Raw genomic sequence first — 18,503 nt, 5'->3', positions numbered from 1 at the left:
CCGGAAACATAATACATGTGTGAATACATAGACAAACAGAGTGTCACTAGTATGCCTCTACTTGACTAGCTCGTTGATCAAAGATGGTTATGTTTCCTAACCATAGACATGAGTTGTCATTTGATTAACGAGATCACATCATTAGGAGAATGATGTGATTGACTTGACCCATTTCGTTAGCATAGCACTTGATCGTTTAGTTTGTTGCTATTGCTTTCTTCATGACTTATACATGTTCCTATGACTATGAGATTATGCAACTCCCGTTTACCGGAGGAACACTTTGTGTGCCACCAAACGTCACAACGTATCTGGGTGATTATAAAGGTGCTCTACAGGTGTCTCCGAAGGTACTTGTTGGGTTGGCATATTTCAAGATTAGGATTTGTCACTCCGATTGTCGGAGAGGTATCTCTGGGCCCTCTCGGTAATGCACATCACTTAAGCCTTGCAAGCATTGCAACTAATGAGTTAGTTGCAGGATGATGTATTACGGAACGAGTAAAGAGACTTGCCGGTAACGAGATTGAACTAGGTATTGAGATACCGACGATCGAATCTCAGGCAAGTAACATACTGATGACAAAGGGAACAACGTATGTTGTTATGCGGTTTGACCGATAAAGATCTTCGTAGAATATGTGGGAGCCAACATGAGCATCCAGGTTCCACTATTGGTTATTGACCGGAGACGTGTCTCGATCATGTCTACATTGTTCTCGAACCCGTAGGGTCCGCACGCTTAAGGTTTCGATGACAGTTATATTATGAGTTTATGATTTTTGATGTACCAAAGGAGTTCGGAGTCCCGGATGAGATCGGGGACATGACGAGGAGTCTCGAAATGGTCAAGACGTAAAGATCGATATATTGGACGACTATATTCGGACATCGGAAAGGTTCTGAGTGATTCGGGTATTTTTCGGAGTACCGGAGAGTTACGGGAATACGTATTGGGCCTTATTGGGCCATACGGGAAAGAAGGAAAAGGGCCTCAAGGGTGGCCGCACCCCTCCCCTTGGTCTGGTCCGAATTGGACTAGGGAAGGGGGGCGCCCCCTTACTTCCTTCTCCTTTTCCCTTCCTCTTTTCCTATTCCATATGGGAGGTGGAATCCTACTAGGACTAGGGAGTCCTAGTAGGACTCCACACTTGGCGCGCCCCCTCCTAGGGCCGGCCTCCTCCTCCCTTGCTCCTTTATATACGGGTGCAAGGGGGCACCCCAAACACACAATAATTGATCATTGAGATCTATTAGCCGTGTGCGGTGCCCTCCTCCACCATAATCCTCGATAATATTGTAGCGGTGCTTAGGCGAAGCCCTACGACGGTAGAACATCAAGATCGTCACCACGCCGTCGTGCTGACGGAACTCTTCCCCGACATTCTGCTGGATCAGAGTCCGGGGATCATCATCGAGCTGAACATGTGCTAGAACTCGGAGGTGCCATAGTTTCGGTGCTTGATCGGTCGAGCCGTGAAGACGTACGACTACATCAACCGCGTTGTGCTAACGCTTCCGCTTCCGGTCTACGAGGGTACGTAGACAACACTCTCCCCTCTCGTTGCTATGCATCACCATGATCTTGTGTGTGCGTAGGAAAATTTTGAAATTACTACGTTCCCCAACAGTGGCATCCGAGCCTAGGTTTTAGGCCACTACAAGAAATATGTCAACTTGTGACCACCACTATTGGTCACTGAATGGTCACAAATTTCCATTTGTGACCTTTTTGTGACCAAAAACATAAGGTCAAAAGCTGGCCGTCATAAACTGACATTAGCGACCTTTCTTCTGGAATGGTCGTAAACGTTTATGACAAAAAAAAAGGTCGTAGATTTAACGACCAATTGTTTTGGTCACTAGCAATCCGACCACACCACGTCAGATCCACCGTGGCAAGCTGACGCGGCAGAATTACGACCAAATGAAAAGGTTGTAAAATAGAATCAGCCCGGTCCATTTTAGCCGTCTTGATGGGCCAAGCCCAATAATTCAGCCCATTTAATTTCTCTCTCTTTATTTTGCTTATCTGCATGGGCCTGGCCCAATAATTTGGCCTTTTATTTTCTGGGAATGGAGCCTTTTTCTGATGAATTTTTTATATTCCACTATTGTTTTGGGCCACAACCTTTTTAGTCTAGTTCGAATTTGGGCCTTGGCCTTTTTATTTTGTGTTATGAAGCCTTTTGTAATTTTTTTCCTACAGTCATTTCTTTTTTTAGGCCCAAGCCTTTTTAGTCTAATTCTTGTTTGGGCCTCGGCCTTTTTAGAGCCCAGGTTCATATTTTGCATGACTTCAGAAAATGATCCACAAGCCAAGGTTCACAAGATCCACATAACTATAAACAGGCCCAGGTTCACAAGATCCACAAGTGATCCATAAGGCATAAAACAGCCAGGTGCAAAACACTACCAGATGCAAAACACTACCAAGTGCAAAATGCAACAAACACTACCAAATGCAAAACACTACCAGATCCACATAAGTTCACGACCTACTACGGCATAACTTCACATCAAGTTCAAAGACAAACTGCACAGCAGGTTCAAAGACCATCAAACTGCCTTAGCTCCAAAGAGAGCCATCAAGTGGGCTAACTGCTCTTCCTGCTCTTGAGACTTCTTGCGCAGCAGCTCAAGTTCCTTGTCGCGTGCAGCTTCAGATTCTTCCGCCTTCATCTTGATTGCCGCCAATTCTTCTTGCATCACTTCAGCTTGAAGCTCAGACCTCTCCAGCTTCTGCTCAAGGTCACGAACATGAGCGGCCACTTCAGCAGTTGCTTTGCCGGAGTTGTTCCTAGATGACTGGAGCCCAACATTCCTGAGGAATGTGCTTTGCTTGACTTCGGTCTTGAGGACTTGTTCGACAATTTCAACAGCAGACTTTGGCTCTTCACCTTCTGGTACCGACGCGTCCTTCATTTTTTCCATCTCAAGCTAGCATATGGAGGAAAATGATAGGCATTAGTGGGAGATCTATTTCACATTTTGCAAACCAAACCAAGCAAGAGAAACCAAACCAGCACACAAATGGATTATTTGAAGTAACCAAACCAGCACACAAAATCTATACAAGAAGATGATGACTAGTGACCTGGAGACATGCAATTGGAACAATATGATCACTTCATTAAGCCTAGAATGGTGGTTCTATATAAGATGGCTTCCCGAGTGAGCCGATCATCAAACTAACATTCAGATCAAATATCATCATATCATAAAAAATGCATCAAATAGCTACAGCAAGTTCTGATATCTTTGTTGAACTATCAAACAACATCAAAGCATGGAACATAGCGTGTGTTCTTGACTGGCTCCGAATCAAACAACATCAAATCATCAAAGCTGGCTATGAATCAAACAGGGCAAAGCATGGAGTGACTTACTATAGCAGTCTTGACTGGCTCCGAAAACCCGTGCTTCTTGCTGTTGTGGGTGGCCTTAAACAAGTCAATCGTAGACAGCTCCTCACCCTTACGCTCTTCTTTCTGAAATGTTTTTCAACAAAAATCAAAATTTTATTCAGCAAGAATCAGAAATGTTATTCAATGAGGATCAAATGGTAAGGTCTCTAGAGAAGAGTTCTCACAGTGGCAAAAATGTGTTCTGTGTAGTGCCTGGAACCAGTTTTGTGATTGTACACGACTTTTTCTCGATTCATCTTGTTCGACACACAGGTTTCCTACAAAAAAGCATACTGTCAGCATGATCTAGCACTAGCGTATCATGTGCAGAACATAAAGCATCAAACAAAGCAGAGACAAACCTTGTGTCTTGGGATAGACCACATCTCCACCAGAGCTTACCATTCACCATCCGTTAGATCAGGCACCGGAGACTTAATGCTGACTTTATTTGCGGCTACGGTATCAAAATACTTCTTCTTGATCTGATGGCATCTGTTCTTTGAATATTTCTGTAGAATATCTTTCCATGCGGTCTTGATGGTCTCCGAGTCCGTGTTCATCTCAAAATTTGCCTACCAAGATAGCAAACAAGGTAGGAACAATATTAGTGATCATGCATAGGTGTAACAGAAAATAGATAGCACATTAACTATGAAACAAGTAGCTTACAGCATCTTTCCCAATGTAGTTCTCCAATAGACTAGCATTTTTTTGTATAGCTTGAAGTGAGGAAGAACCGGAAGATGGCTTTTTGCAACGAGTCCACACTCAGAAGCAAGCTTTGCTGCCTGCAGAGGCTTCTCTGGACGCATCATCCCTTCGGCAATTTGGATAGGCACCTTGCTACCAAGCGACTTGGTGATCCTCTCTAGCCCTTTGCCCTTTCTAAGTCTAGTCTTGGGAGTCATTGCATCTGAAAATGAAACTGAACTCATAAATTAGAATAGAAATCGACAAATGCAGGAATCGACAAAAGCATACATGATCATTCTATTTGGAAAATGCACTAGTAAAAGATAGCATTGCAAAGGTCAACTTGCCTGATTGAAGCACAAGCTGCTGTTCTTCTTCATTGATGACAACGTTCCTGTCAATAGAAGGTGCAACAGGGCTGAGGTCTGTGTGGACAGTGCCTGCTTCATCAATGCAGATGGTTCCTGCTTCATCTAGGCAGACAGTGCCACTTCCATCCATGCTGAGAGTGGTTCCTTCATCCATGGGCGGCAACTCATCACCCATTTGCACCGAGGTCTGAGAGTCCATGTGCAGCATACTTTCCTGATGGTCCGTCGCAGTCGCCATCCTTGCTTTCTGCCTTGTGACTCTATCAAGGGCAGGTCCATCAGGTTCCAGGATCCTCTTTTTTGTCCTGGAGCTGGGGCCATCACCCTTCCCGGAGGCATTGCAGCAGATGTTTCTGAGCTCTTGTTCTTCTTGCTGACTGTCTTCTTAACACCAGGCCTCTTCGTCCTAGATTCCTTCAGTGCCTCATATAAATAGCACGGGAAAAAGCATTAGATCACAAGAGAAATATGTGAGCACAAGGAATAACATAGAATAACAGAACCCCAACCCTCCAAGCAAGACAGAGTTTGCACCTTAACAATCTTGTTCAGTACAACATCATCCACTTCCTCTCCATCAATAACTTCATCCTCCTTAGGATTGTACTCTGGGTCATCATTGATAACTCCACTATCCTCTTGAACCTCATCACTTCTACCTTCTTGTACACCATTTGTTTTCCTAATCATCGACGCTATTGCACCGATGCCAAGGGACTGGAACATCCAATTGTTCCTCATGATATTTCTAGCCCTAACCTTCTCGTACTCGGTGAGAGGCTCTTCTTTGCATGATAAAGGAAACATAACTATTAGGTGAATGTTTGGAATGCATGGACAGGCAGCCAAACATATCTTATGAAATTTTAATATCATTTAATCCTAGTTATTCAGGTAAGGAAGACTAACAGCACACAGGCACAATTAAGCCAGCTTATTCAGATTGCAGCAATACATTTCACTTAGCATATTAAGACACAGATTTTATGAAATTGATAGTATAACCACAAGGAGCAAGTTTCATACCAACGGTTGGCCTCATGCTTGACCTTGTCATCCTTGCCATGGATGATCTTGACGTGGTGCTTGCAAAATAGAATAAACAACAATCAGATACAACAGGGATAAAGTAAAATGATGCACTTGTATCAATAAAGGAAAGCATTTGGACCATCATGCACATACATGTAATACATGTGAAACAAACTTGATGGATCAACAATACAGTGATCTAGTGTTATTAATTAAGAAAACATGTAAGTGCACTAAACAAGCATGCATGTACACTAGTAGCAAGCAAGCAAAGTACATAAGTGCTACTAATACAAGCAAGCAAGCAAAGTGCTACTGATAGAAGCAAGCAAGCAAAGTGCTACTGATAGAAACAAGCAAGGAATGAAGGAAAATGAAGAGAAGGAAGCAAGTACTATTGATACAAACCCTAATTAATAAGCAAGCGAGTAGATTCTTCTTCAAGTGCTAGTGATACAAGCAAGTAATGCTGATGGAAACCCTAATTAAGCATGTATGCCAGCAAGCAACATGTATGCTAGCAAGCAAGCAACATGAACTAGTGAATTGGTGTCATGTACACATGCTTAGACAGTCTGACAGCAAGCTAGACGAGTATATCATGAGGACCTTCAAAACAACTAGATGTTGCCACTGGTAAAGCATGAAACAACTATACTTGCAGTAGTACAAAAGTAGATGAAAAAACTATACTCAACTATTGATTATGCTGCCTCTACACACCAAAAATGGCTACAGCCTAGATGACACAAGTTAAGACATTTTGACAATTAGAATCAATTAGAACCAAATGAACCACCAGGAGGTCCTAACCCCATGAACCCTAACCCCATGAACCCCATGAACCCTAACCCTAGCCCCATGAACCCTAACCCTAACCCCATGAACTAGAGGGGGATCATCCCCACACAACAATTAAAATGAACCCTAACCCCAAGAACAAGGACCTACCGAACCAACAGGAGATCCTAACCCTAGAAAATCCTAACCCATGAGGGGATCTACCAGAGGGGAGATGGATCGACCAGAGGGGAGGTGGATCCACCAGAGGAGGGGAGATGGATCCACCAGAGGAGGGGAGAAGTACCTAGGGGGAGATGATGTTGACGATGCAGCGGTGGTCATCGTCGATCGCGCCGTCGTCGATGTAGCTGCCGTCCTCGTCGATGTAGTCGATTGCGTCGTCGTCAATGTGGGCGGCGCAGCGGCGGGGCGGCGCAGCAGCGGCGGGGCGGCACGGAGGAGGGGAGGGGAGGGGAGGGGAGGGGAGGGAGTGGGAGCGGGGCGGCATGGAGGTGGGGAGGGGAGGGTTCGTCGTGGATAGGGGAGGGGAATGGGGTAATTTTAGGAGGGAAGGGAGGGGATCCCGCGTGTTAGTGGGAGAGGGAGTGGTGGGTCCCGCCTGGTAGTGGGAGAGGGAGAGGAGGGAAATTTTGGGAGAAGGAAATTTTGGTGGAGGGAAAATTTTGGTGTGGGAGGGAAATCCTTTTGGGTTTGGGTGTAGAAAAAAATAGGGTTTTTTTGTAAATTTTGTAGAAATCAAGGATAAAATCATACCGAGTAGCTGAAGAAAACGCCGGTATTGCAAGTTTAGCATTTTTGCTAGTTGGTAGGCCACATTTGATGATGTGACGCGGAGGTCTCCCATCTTTTTGATTTTTTTTTCAATTTTTTATGGTGTTTTCAAAAACCGGCCGATTTCGTCACGGCGGCCGTCCGTGGCTAGGGTTTGAGCCATGCAAATTTGTTATCGATTCTGTGATGAAATGCCTACCTATGAAGCTAAAAAGCATTTTTAGTGAAAATAACGGGCAAGCTATGGAGGACCCGCAGTTCAAATTCCAGCCGGTTCCAGCTGAATCGGTCGAAGGTGGTCTGAATTGCCAGGAGTAGCTACGAGGGTCGGAAATGCATGCTTTTTGGCGACCGTCCGTAAAACAGGGTCTACTTTGAGATAGACATGGAATGGCGCCGTTTGGGGTGCCCCTCCTTGTAGCCGCTTCACGAAAAACGCATGTCTTTTGCATTCAAAAAATGAAAAACGGTTTTTTTTGTTAAAAAACTTGGAACCTCGCTTTGGCAACATTGTTTGCCATCACAAGACGGAGGCATGCGCCCAATTTGGGCATATTATCAGAAACTATTCAACGGATGCGGCCATATCATTGCTAGTTTGGCTTGAAAGCCATGAATCTTTGTTCATGGTAGGTCGTTTTTGAGAACACTTTTTCAAGAAAACGCCGGTATTGCAAGTTTAGTATTTTTGCTAGTTGGTAGGCCACATTTGATGATGTCACGCGGAGGTCTCCCATTTTTTTGATTTTTTTGAATTTTTTACGGTGTTTTCAAAAACCGGACAATTTCATCGCGGCGGCCGTCCGTGGCTAGGGTTTGAGCCGTGCAAATCTGTTGTCGATTCTATGATGAAATGCCTACCTGTGAAGCTAAAAAGCATTTTTAGTGAAAATAACGGGCAAGCTATGGAGGACCCGCAGTTCAAATTCCAGCCGGTTCCAGCTGAATCGGCCGAAGGTGGTCCGAATTGCCGGGAGTAGCTACGAGGGTCGGAAATGCATGCTTTTTGGCGACCGTCCGTAAAATAGGGTCTACTTTGAGATAGACATGGAATGGCGCCGTTTGGGGTGCCCCTCCTTGTAGCCGCTTCACAAAAACGCATGTCTTTTGCATTCAAAAAATGAAAAATGGTTTTTTTGTTAAAAAACTTGGAACCTCGCTTTGGCAACATTGTTTGCCATCACAAGACGGAGGCATGCGCCCAATTTGGGCATATTATCAGAAACTATTCAACAGATGCGGCCATATCATTGCTAGTTTGGCTTGAAAGCCATGAATCTTTGTTCATGGTAGGTCGTTTTTGAGAACACTTTTTCAAGAAAACGCCGGTATTGCAAGTTCAGTATTTTTGCTAGTTGGTAGGCCACATTTGATGATGTGACGCGGAGGTCTCCCATTTTTTTGATTTTTTTTGAATTTTTTACGGTGTTTTCAAAAACTGGCCGATTTCGTCGCGGCGGCCGTCCGTGGCTAGGGTTTGAGCCGTGCAAATCTGTTGTCTATTCTGTGATGAAATGCCTACCTGTGAAGCTAAAAAGCATTTTTAGTGAAAATAACGGGCAAGCTATGGACGACCTGCAGTTCAAATTCCAGCCGGTTCCAGCTGAATCGGCCGAAGGTGGTCCGAATTGCCGGGAGTAGCTACGAGGGTCGGAAATGCATGCTTTTTGGCGACCGTCCGTAAAATAGGGTCTACTTTGAGATAGACATGGAATGGCGCCGTTTGGGGTGCCCCTCCTTGTAGCCGCTTCACAAAAACGCATGTCTTTTGCATTCAAAAAATGAAAAATGGTTTTTTTGTTAAAAAACTTGGAACCTCGCTTTGGCAACATTGTTTGCCATCACAAGACGGAGGCATGCGCCCAATTTGGGCATATTATCAGAAACTATTCAACGGATCCAGCCATATCATTGCTAGTTTGGCTTGAAAGCCATGAATCTTTGTTCATGGTAGGTCGTTTTTGAGAACACTTTTTCAAGAAAACGCCGGTATTGCAAGTTTAGTATTTTTTCCAGTTGGTAGGCCACATTTGATGATGTGACGCGGAGGTCTCCCATTTTTTTGATTTTTTTTGAATTTTTTACGGTGTTTTCAAAAACCGGCCGCTTTCGTCGCGGCGGCCGTCCGTGGCTAGGGTTTGAGCCGTGCAAATCTGTTGTCGATTCTATGATGAAATGCCTACCTGTGAAGCTAAAAAGCATTTTTAGTGAAAATAACGGGCAAGCTATGGAGGACCCGCAGTTCAAATTCCAGCCGGTTCCAGCTGAATCGGCCGAAGGTGGTCCGAATTGCCGGGAGTAGCTACGAGGGTTGGAAATGCATGCTTTTTGGCGACCGTCCGTAAAATAGGGTCTACTTTGAGATAGACATGGAATGGCACCGTTTGGGGTGCCCCTCCTTGTAGCCACTTCACGAAAAACGCATGTCTTTTGCATTCAAAAAATGAAAAACGGTTTTTTTGTTAAACAACTTGGAACCTCGCTTTGGCAACATTGTTTGCCATCACAAGACGGAGGCATGCGCCCAATTTGGGCATATTATCAGAAACTATTCAACAGATGCGGCCATATCATTGCTAGTTTGGCTTGAAAGCCATGAATCTTTGTTCATGGTAGGTCGTTTTTGAGAACACTTTTTCAAGAAAACGCCGGTATTGCAAGTTTAGTATTTTTGCTAGTTGGTAGGCCACATTTTATGATGTGACGCGGAGGTCTCCCATTTTTTGATTTTTTTTGAATTTTTTACGGTGTTTTCAAAAACTGGCCGATTTCGTCGCGGCGGCCGACCGTGGCTAGGGTTTGAGCCGTGCAAATCTGTTGTCGATTCTGTGATGAAATGCCTACCTGTGAAGCTAAAAAGCATTTTTAGTGAAAATAACGGGCAAGCTATGGACGACCTGCAGTTCAAATTCCAGCCGGTTCCAGCTGAATCGGCCGAAGGTGGTCCGAATTGCCGGGAGTAGCTACGAGGGTCGGAAATGCATGCTTTTTGGCGACCGTCCGTAAAATATGGTCTACTTTGAGATAGACATGGAATGGCGCCATTTGGGGTGCCCCTCCTTGTAGCTGCTTCACGAAAAATGCATGTCTTTTGCATTTAAAAAATGAAAAACGGTTTTTTTGTTAAACAACTTGGAACCTCGCTTTGGCAACATTGTTTGCCATCACAAGACGGAGGCATGCGCCCAATTTGGGCATATTATCAGAAACTATTCAACGGATTCGGCCATATCATTGCTAGTTTGGCTTGAAAGCCATGAATCTTCGTTCATGGTAGGTCGTTTTTGAGAACACTTTTTCAAGAAAACGCCGGTATTGCAAGTTTAGTATTTTTGCTAGTTGGTAGGCCACATTTGATGATGTGACGCGGAGGTCTCCCATTTTTTTGATTTTTTTGATTTTTTACGGTGTTTTCAAAAACCGTCCGATTTCGTTGCCGCGACCGTCCGTGGCTAGGGTTTGAGCCGTGCAAATCTATTGTCGATTCTGTGATGAAATGCCTACCTGTGAAGCTAAAAAGCATTTTTAGTGAAAATAACGGGCAAGCTATGGAGGACCCGCAGTTCAAATTCCAACCGGTTCCAGCTGAATCGGCCGAAGGTGGTCCGAATTGCCGGGACTAGCTATGAGGGTCGGAAATGCATGCTTTTTGGCGACCGTCCATAAAATAGGGTCTACTTTGAGATAGACATGGAATGGCGCCATTTGGGGTGCCCCTCCTTGTAGCCTCTTCACGAAAAACGCATGTCTTTTGCATTCAAAAAATGAAAAACGGTTTCTGATTTTTATGGTGTTTTCAAAAAACGGCGGATTTAGTCACGGCGGTCGTCCGTGGCTAGGGTTTGAGTCATGTTTTTAGCATTCAAAAAATGAAACTTATATTGTTTCATACATGAGCATGCACAAAACCCATAATTTTATCTTTCATCCATGAGCATGCATACAAAATTTCAATTCCCATCAATTACCAAACTGAATATTAATTGTTAAAAACATGACTTGTTTAGATGACACTGTCATACAACATCCATGAGCATGCACAAAATTAAACCTGACATACTTAACATTGACATGTTCATATTACACTAACAAGCTTAAACCTAACATCCTGAACACCTTCTTAACATCTTCACTCCTCCTTCTTCTCCTTCATCAACCTGATGCGCTCAGATTGGCGAATCCCAACGCGGATGTACTCCTCTACCACAATTGGCATGGTCCTGTCGCCAAGCTATGGGATTGCAGGCGTCGCCACCATCGCGAGGTCGTCGTCCGCCACCACCATAGCAAGGTCGTCGTCCGCCACCACCATCGTGAGGTCGTCGTCCGCCACCACCATAGCAAGGTCGTCGTCCGCCACCACCATAGTAAGGTCGTCATCCGCCACCACCATAGCAGGGTTGTCGTCAGCCACCACCATAGCATGTTCGTCGTCAGCCAGAATAGGCTTCTCCTCGTCATCCCCGCTCTGCGCCTCGTCATCCCCGCTCTGCTCCTCGTCGTCATCCCCGCTCTGCTCCTCGTCATCCCCGCTGCTGCTCCCATTGCCTGGCCAAATGCAACAAAGTGTGAACATGGTTTTGTCGTCATGCAGGTAGAGGAATCCAAAAGGACAGGAAGAAGAGAGGCAGAGAGCTTACTGGCATCGTCGTCGTGCTGATAGTACATGCGGCACATGGTGTTGTCGAACATCTTCACGGTGAACATGGCGTCGCCGTCGTAGCGGAAGACAAGGAAGTACCCGAGCTGTAGCTCATGGGCGCGGGCGAAATGCTCCCAGCCGGGCCCTAGGTACATGTGGCCTTCACCATCAAACACCACCAACACTTCCCACAGCCCGTGAAGCCCGCTGCCGGCCTCCCACAGCTTCACTTTGTGGGGCTCACGGCCGGCGAGCATCTTCGCAAACTTGTCAGGCAGCCTCTGCAGCGAGGGTCAAGCAGTGGTTAATTGTGGCAATCAAGCACTAGACAGCAGAGTGATGATAAAGAAATGAGTGATGATAAATATACCTGCCTACTGCAAGATTTCTCAATTACAATCTAGAAGAACTCGAAACCTTCCAAGCCAGCCATCTCACTTCTACTCTAAACAAGCAATAGGAAACAAGCAATAGTAAATTAAACAACATGACTGGACAGAAATAGGAAACAAGCAGCATTATAAATCAAAACAATAGAATAATTACTACATGTGTTTGCCAGGGCCTCAATTTGGAATACTACTATAAATGGCAATGGCCTCAATTTTCTCCTACTCTATCTTGGCAAAGGGGCAATGAGTAGAAGAAGAATGTAATGTTTCCATACTTGAGCATGTTCAGTTTAAAAGAATATAAACAAGCAAGAATGCATGCATGCATATCAAATGTTGGCATCTACTACTGCTACTACTCTGCCCATATTCATGCCGGTCACTACACCTGCATATGCATGAATCCCACTGCAGCACAAGACTTGTCAACAAGAATAACCACAACAGCATGTTCAACCACAGAATTCAACAGCAACAGAATTCAACAGCATGTTCTGGCAACAGTAACAGCATGTTCAACATAGAATTCAACAACAACAGAATTCAGTTAATTCAGTTAATTAACCACAGAATTCAACAGCAACAGAACAGCATGTCTATCACACTACCTACCACAGCAACAGTTAATTGCTGTCAGGTGACTACCAACAGCAATAACATAGTAATCAAATAGCAATTCAACCACACTAGATCCACCAACAGAGCATACTAAATCCACCAAGAACAATATGCCTAAATCCACCAATAGATGCCTAGTATGCATAACAAATCCTAGATTCTCAAACCCTAGAGCAGAAGAGAAAGGAGAGAGGATATGAAGCGGATGGCTTACCGTGGCGGAGTCCGAGAAGAAGTGGTCGCCGGCAGCGTAGGGCAAGCCACGCGGGAGGCGTCGAACCAGCAGAGGCGCCGGGGGGGCGTCACCTTCACCCTAAAAAACATCCTAATCAAACCCTAATCCGGCGGCAAGAACCCTAATCTATCATAACAGTAGATAGGAAGAGTAAGAGGAAGCAGATTCATACCCACGGCGACGGAGAGTCGGCGACAGAGAGAAAGAAGCTGGCGGCGGCGGTGGGAGAGGAAGAAGCCGGTGGCGGCGGAGAGGTGGAGCGGGTCGAGTGGATAGGAGGAGTGGAGAGGGGGAGTGGGGAAAAGAGTGGATAGGAGGAGCGGGCCCAATTGTCAGCGAGTTGTTTGATATATTGAAAAGGGTGGGCATAGAGTACAAAACCAACAACCTCTTCCTAGCCAAGTGGTAGAAACCAAGTGAACTAAGCGCACGGTCGTGGGTTCGAGCCCCCCCGCACGCATATTTTTTGGCCACGCACATATTTTTGGTAGCTTTGGTATAATAGCAAAATGGCCCACTTGTCAGTGAGTGGGTCGAGTGGCCCACTTGTCAGTGAGGTGTGTGCTTGATACTTGACTAGTTTGATATAGTCAAAAGGGTTGGCATAGAGTACAAAACCAACAGCCTCCTCCTAGCCCAGTGGTAGAAACATAGTGAAACAAGCGTATGGTCGTGGGTTCGAGTCCCCGATGGCGCATATCTTTTTGCTCACAATGAAATGGGTTCAGTTGAAGCAAAATTCAGTTAAAATAGCGCAAAATTCAGTTGAAGCAAAACCAGACATCATCCACTTCAGTTCAAAAAAACTACTACATGATCACAAAAACTACTAGACAACATTTTGTATGATCACCAAAACTTGAACTAAATGATCACCAATATCTAAATGATCATTTTGCAATCTTTTGCATTACAAGACAACATTTTGACAACATTCTGAGCACAACTTCATTTTGCCATCAGCTCCATGCTATAAGACCACACCACTACAGCCATCAGGATCACACCACTACAGCCATCAGGATCTTCAAGCATTTTGCTACCTGGAGATAATTGTAGTACATCAGGATCACCATGCATATGCACAAGAAGGAAAACTACAGAGAGTTAAAAGGATCACCAAGGAGACCAAATTTACCTTCATGTCCATTCGCTACTCATCGTCGTCGATACAAAAACAAGGAACTCTATGCCCACTCCTGTTTTCCTCATCATCACTACAATATTGCAGCATAGTATGATCAGTCCGGTTTTCCTCATCCTCGCTTTCATGTCCATCCTCTACCACCTTTCTTCTTTTCTTGATGCCTTCAACTGTTGTAGCACCAACGATCACATGTTCCCGGTCCCTTCGCACTCTGCTTTGCACCGGAACTTCCATAGAGTCATCATCAGCTTGCAACGGAACTTCCGTAGAGTCATCATCTTGGTATGTTAGTCCACCATCACCAAGGCCCTTTTCCACTTCAGTTTCAGTCACACTCCACAAGTGTCCGTGCCGAAAGTTTTGCACAACTCGTCATTTTCCGTGCAAAAGAGTGTCTGGTAGATAAAACACCATTGTGCTTGTGTTGTTAGAATAAAGGGATCACTCTTATACCAGCACCTTGCAGTGTTGATGCTTTTGAAGTGGCCATCATATTTGACAAAAGAGTCTCTCCTCTTCTTGCTACCAAGCTCAAACCAGTCACAGCGAAATAAGACAACCGAGTGATGGATGCCTCCATAGAGTTGTACTGCAACTCTATGATGCTTCTCAACTGACCATAGAAGTCAATGATCTCACCATCATGTGACCCCTCAGTGATGATTCCACTATTCTGTGTCTTCCTTTTTTCCTCGCGGTCAACGGTGTGGTACCGGACACTGTCAGCAATGCATGCTGAATACACTCTCACTCGCTTATCCGGTAAGCATGCCAAAGCAAATAGATCATCACTGACCTTCTTCTCCTCATGCAACTTTCCAATCTGCACAAATAAACCATTTAGCAAACAATGGTATTTAACAATGGGTGAATAACACAGAAAACATAAAACATGTGTCTAAAGATCTCACATGATTCTTAAACCACTTAGCAAACCCCTTGGCAACCCTTTTATCAACATTGATATTGCTTTCTTCCTGATATAACTCTTCCTTGCATTTCCTGCAATGCCAACAAAACATGTGAATTAAAACATTACGCTGGTGCCAACCCAAGCAAAAAATATATATAATGAGTGCACAAGATATAACGTACTCGATATATGGTAGAACCTCGGCGCAATTGCTGAGCACAAACAAAACCATCTTGTCATACTCATCACCAGCCTCCAAGTATTGTGAGGCTCCAAGAAAGTTCACACCATGGTTGAAAACAGAGACATCACCACTTTGCGAATCAGACCGCTCTCTATTTCTGCCCGGCCGGTTCCATCTTGTTTCCACATCACCAAAGTATCTAGAGCAAAAAGTCAAGCACTCGTCAACGACATATGCTTCAGCAATAGAACCTTCAGGTCTTGCCGTGTTTCGCACATAATGCCTACAAGTAAGCAGCCTTCTTTCGATTGGGTACATCCAACCGTATTGCACATGGCCTCTAAGCATTTCCTCTTTGGGTAAGTGCACCGCCAAATGGACCATCACGGTGAAGAAAGCTGGAGGGAAAATCTTCTCGAGCTTGCAAAGAATAATTGGGATTTCTTTTTCAAGTCTTTCGAGGACAGTTAACTTGAGGGTTTTGCAGCACAGTTCTCTAAAGAAATTTCCCAGCTCAGCAACCGCTTCATATATATATCCTTGTGCATGATTCCTCGGAGGCCCGCTGGTAAAATCCTTTGGAGGAGGATGTGACAATCATGGGTTTTCAGTACTGAAAGCTTGAATCCATCAGAAGTAACACACTTTGCTAGGTTAGCAGCATAACCATCTGGAAATTTCACCGCTCTTAGGAATTCACAGAATGCAAGCTTTTGTTCTTTATTCATTGTATACCATGCTCGTGGAATTTCAAATGAATCTTCATCTTCATTGTGCTGTAGATGCAAATCTTCTCTTATGCCCATGTCCTCCAAATCAAGCCTAGAACTAACCGTGTCCTTTCTCTTCCCTTCAATGTTCAGAAACGTCCCTAGCAGATTCTCGCATATGTTTTTCTCAATGTGCATTACATCGAGATTATGCCTTAATTTCAGATCAGCCCAGTATGGCAGGTCCCACAAACAAGACCTCCGGTCCCAACATTGACCTTCCTCACGCTTTCTTTTCTTTGCGAGCTTTCCTAGTCTTACATCTTTCACCTTTTCAAGTTGCTGCTCCAGCTCTTCTTTAGTGAATTCAGCTGGCTTGTCACGGGTTTCATTCTCACCATTAAAATCTTTGCTTCTTCACCAGCGATGGTTTCGGTGAAGAAAGCGGCGGTGCCCAATATAGCAGATCTTGCTCCTTATTCTCTTTGAGCAAGGGTCTTTGTCACAATGGACACAAGCCTGATAACCCGCTGTGATCCTCCCAGACAGAGTGTGCAGAGCCGGGAAATCATGGATGGACCATATGATCGTAGCACGTAGATTGAACTTTTCTTCCAGACTCAAGGTATCGTATGTAGGTACACCAGTCCAGAGCTGGAGCGGTTCTTCTACGAGGGGCTCCATAAAGACATCAAAATCCTTTCCTGGAGAATCTGGACCCGGGATAAGCAATGACATCATGAAGTTGGACTGATCCATGCATGCCCATGGTGGCAGGTTGTACGGCACCACAAAAACTGGCCACATGCTATAAGACGTGCTCATGTTCCCAAACGGATTAAACCCATCTGTGGCAATGCCAAGTTTTATGTTCCTTGGATCTGCAGCAAAATCTAAATGTATACGGTCAAACTCTTTCCATGCCTCTCCATCCGCTGGATGGCTCAGCTCATTGTCCATAGGTTGCCGCTTTAGCTTGTGCCACTGTACCTCACGCGATGATTTCTTCGAGATGAACATCTGATGCAGCCTTGGTATCAAGGGAAAGTGCCTCAGTACAGGGAAAGTGCCTCAGTACCTTCTCCGGTATTGACTTCTTCCCATCAGCATCTTTCCACCTAGATGCATTGCATTTTGGACAGTTGTCATGCTTTGCTAAATCCTTCCGAAACAAGACACATTTATTTGGGCACACATGTATTGACACATAACCTAACCCCAGCCTGCGGATTATGCTCAATGCTTCATCATAAGATCTGGGAACACAACTATCAGGGAATTGCAAGCTCAAAATATGGAGTATTGCGTTGAATGAGGCATTGCTAATCCGGTAGAAAGACTTGATGTGGAGTAACTTCACGGTGAAGGTAAATCTTGAAAATTTACCCCCTTCATGAGCTGCGCGCTTCGCCTCCTCTAACACCTCAGCAAACAACGATTTCTGTCCATCAGCATGATCTTCAGCATCGTACAAATCCTTCAATAGGTCAGGAATCCTATCATCTTCATGCCCATCCTCTTCCTCCAAAACAGTATTATCTCGCAAAACCTTTTCCATGAAATCAATGCCAGCATCACCACCACCCATCATATGAGGGGCCTCTGTATCAGCTTCAAAATGTTGAGGTTGTCTGTCTAAAGGTTCTCCATGATATATCCATCTATCATATGTGCTGGACATCCTATTAAGAAGCAGATGATCTTCCACTCTTCCTTGAGCCATTCTTGGACGGTTGAGGCATTCACAACATGGGCATCGTTGGCAAAATTTGCCCGAACAAATGCCATGAAATCATCAACTCCTTTCATATGTTCTTTCGAAAACTTTCTAACTCCTTCTCTAATCCATCTTCTGTCCATCTGCCAAAGACAACAAATTGTTGCAACTTAGCAAATCAATCTAAGTGCATCAACATTAATTAATGAAAATGGAGGGAAGTAATGGAAGCTAAAATTCTAGAAAATTTTATATGCTAATTGCCTAACCACAAGGCCTGAAGAATTCTTAACAAACAAGCTGAACAATTCCTAACAGTACATCAAGAAAATTCATCTACGCAATATCTACCAAACAAGCAAGCTATCTCCTAACTACTAACAGTGCATCAACAAAATTCATCTATGCTGAAGAACATCTGACTGAAATCCATCTCCCACTGCTCGGGTGACGAGAGAGGAGAGGGGGGAAGAGGTGAGGGGTGCATACCGGGAGGTGTGCTTGCGGCGGCGGCGAGTCCCCCATGCTCGGCGAGCCCCCACCACCGTCGGTCGGCTACGCCCCTGCTGGCCCCCGCCTCCACGCCCTGCCTCGCCTCCGCCCCCTGCCGGCCCCGCCCCCGCCTCCGCTGCTGGCCCCGCCCCCGCCTCCGCCCCCTGCTGGTTGCTTCCGCCGCGAGGCCGTGGGCGAGGTCACCTGCGGCGAGGCCGTGGGCGAGGTCACCTGGTTGCTTCCGCCGCCGCCCGCCGCCACCTGGTTGGAAGACCTAGAAAAACGCTAAGTGTTGCTCTGTTCGATGCCACCCGCCGCCACCTGGTCGGAAGGTCCCACTTGTCACTGATACGTGAGATCCGTGGTTTTATA

General features: G+C 45.2%; 1 protein-coding gene and 1 pseudogene across 1 annotated transcript; both read right to left on the bottom strand.

The window, feature by feature from the left end:
• Nucleotides 1–11,312: 11,312 nt before the first annotated feature.
• Nucleotides 11,313–11,980, bottom strand: LOC147972155 (uncharacterized). The gene is made up of 2 exons (XM_087524247.1): nt 11,722–11,980; nt 11,313–11,629 (listed from the first exon to the last, which is right to left on the bottom strand). The coding sequence occupies exons 1-2, from the start codon at nt 11,978–11,980 to the stop codon at nt 11,313–11,315; spliced, it is 576 nt and encodes a 191-aa protein (XP_087380373.1).
• Nucleotides 11,981–16,339: 4,359 nt separating this feature from the next.
• LOC147972154 (uncharacterized) lies at nt 16,340–17,782 on the bottom strand (annotated as a pseudogene).
• Between the last annotated feature and the right edge of the window lie 721 nt (nt 17,783–18,503).

The sequence above is a fragment of the Triticum urartu genome, chromosome 5A (assembly GCF_056163025.1).
Source record: "Triticum urartu cultivar PI428250 chromosome 5A, HENAU_Tu73, whole genome shotgun sequence".
NCBI classification, from domain to species: Eukaryota; Viridiplantae; Streptophyta; class Magnoliopsida; order Poales; family Poaceae; genus Triticum; species Triticum urartu.
Note: the sequence above shows the minus strand (reverse complement) of the source record. Positions and strands in the feature narration are given on the sequence as shown.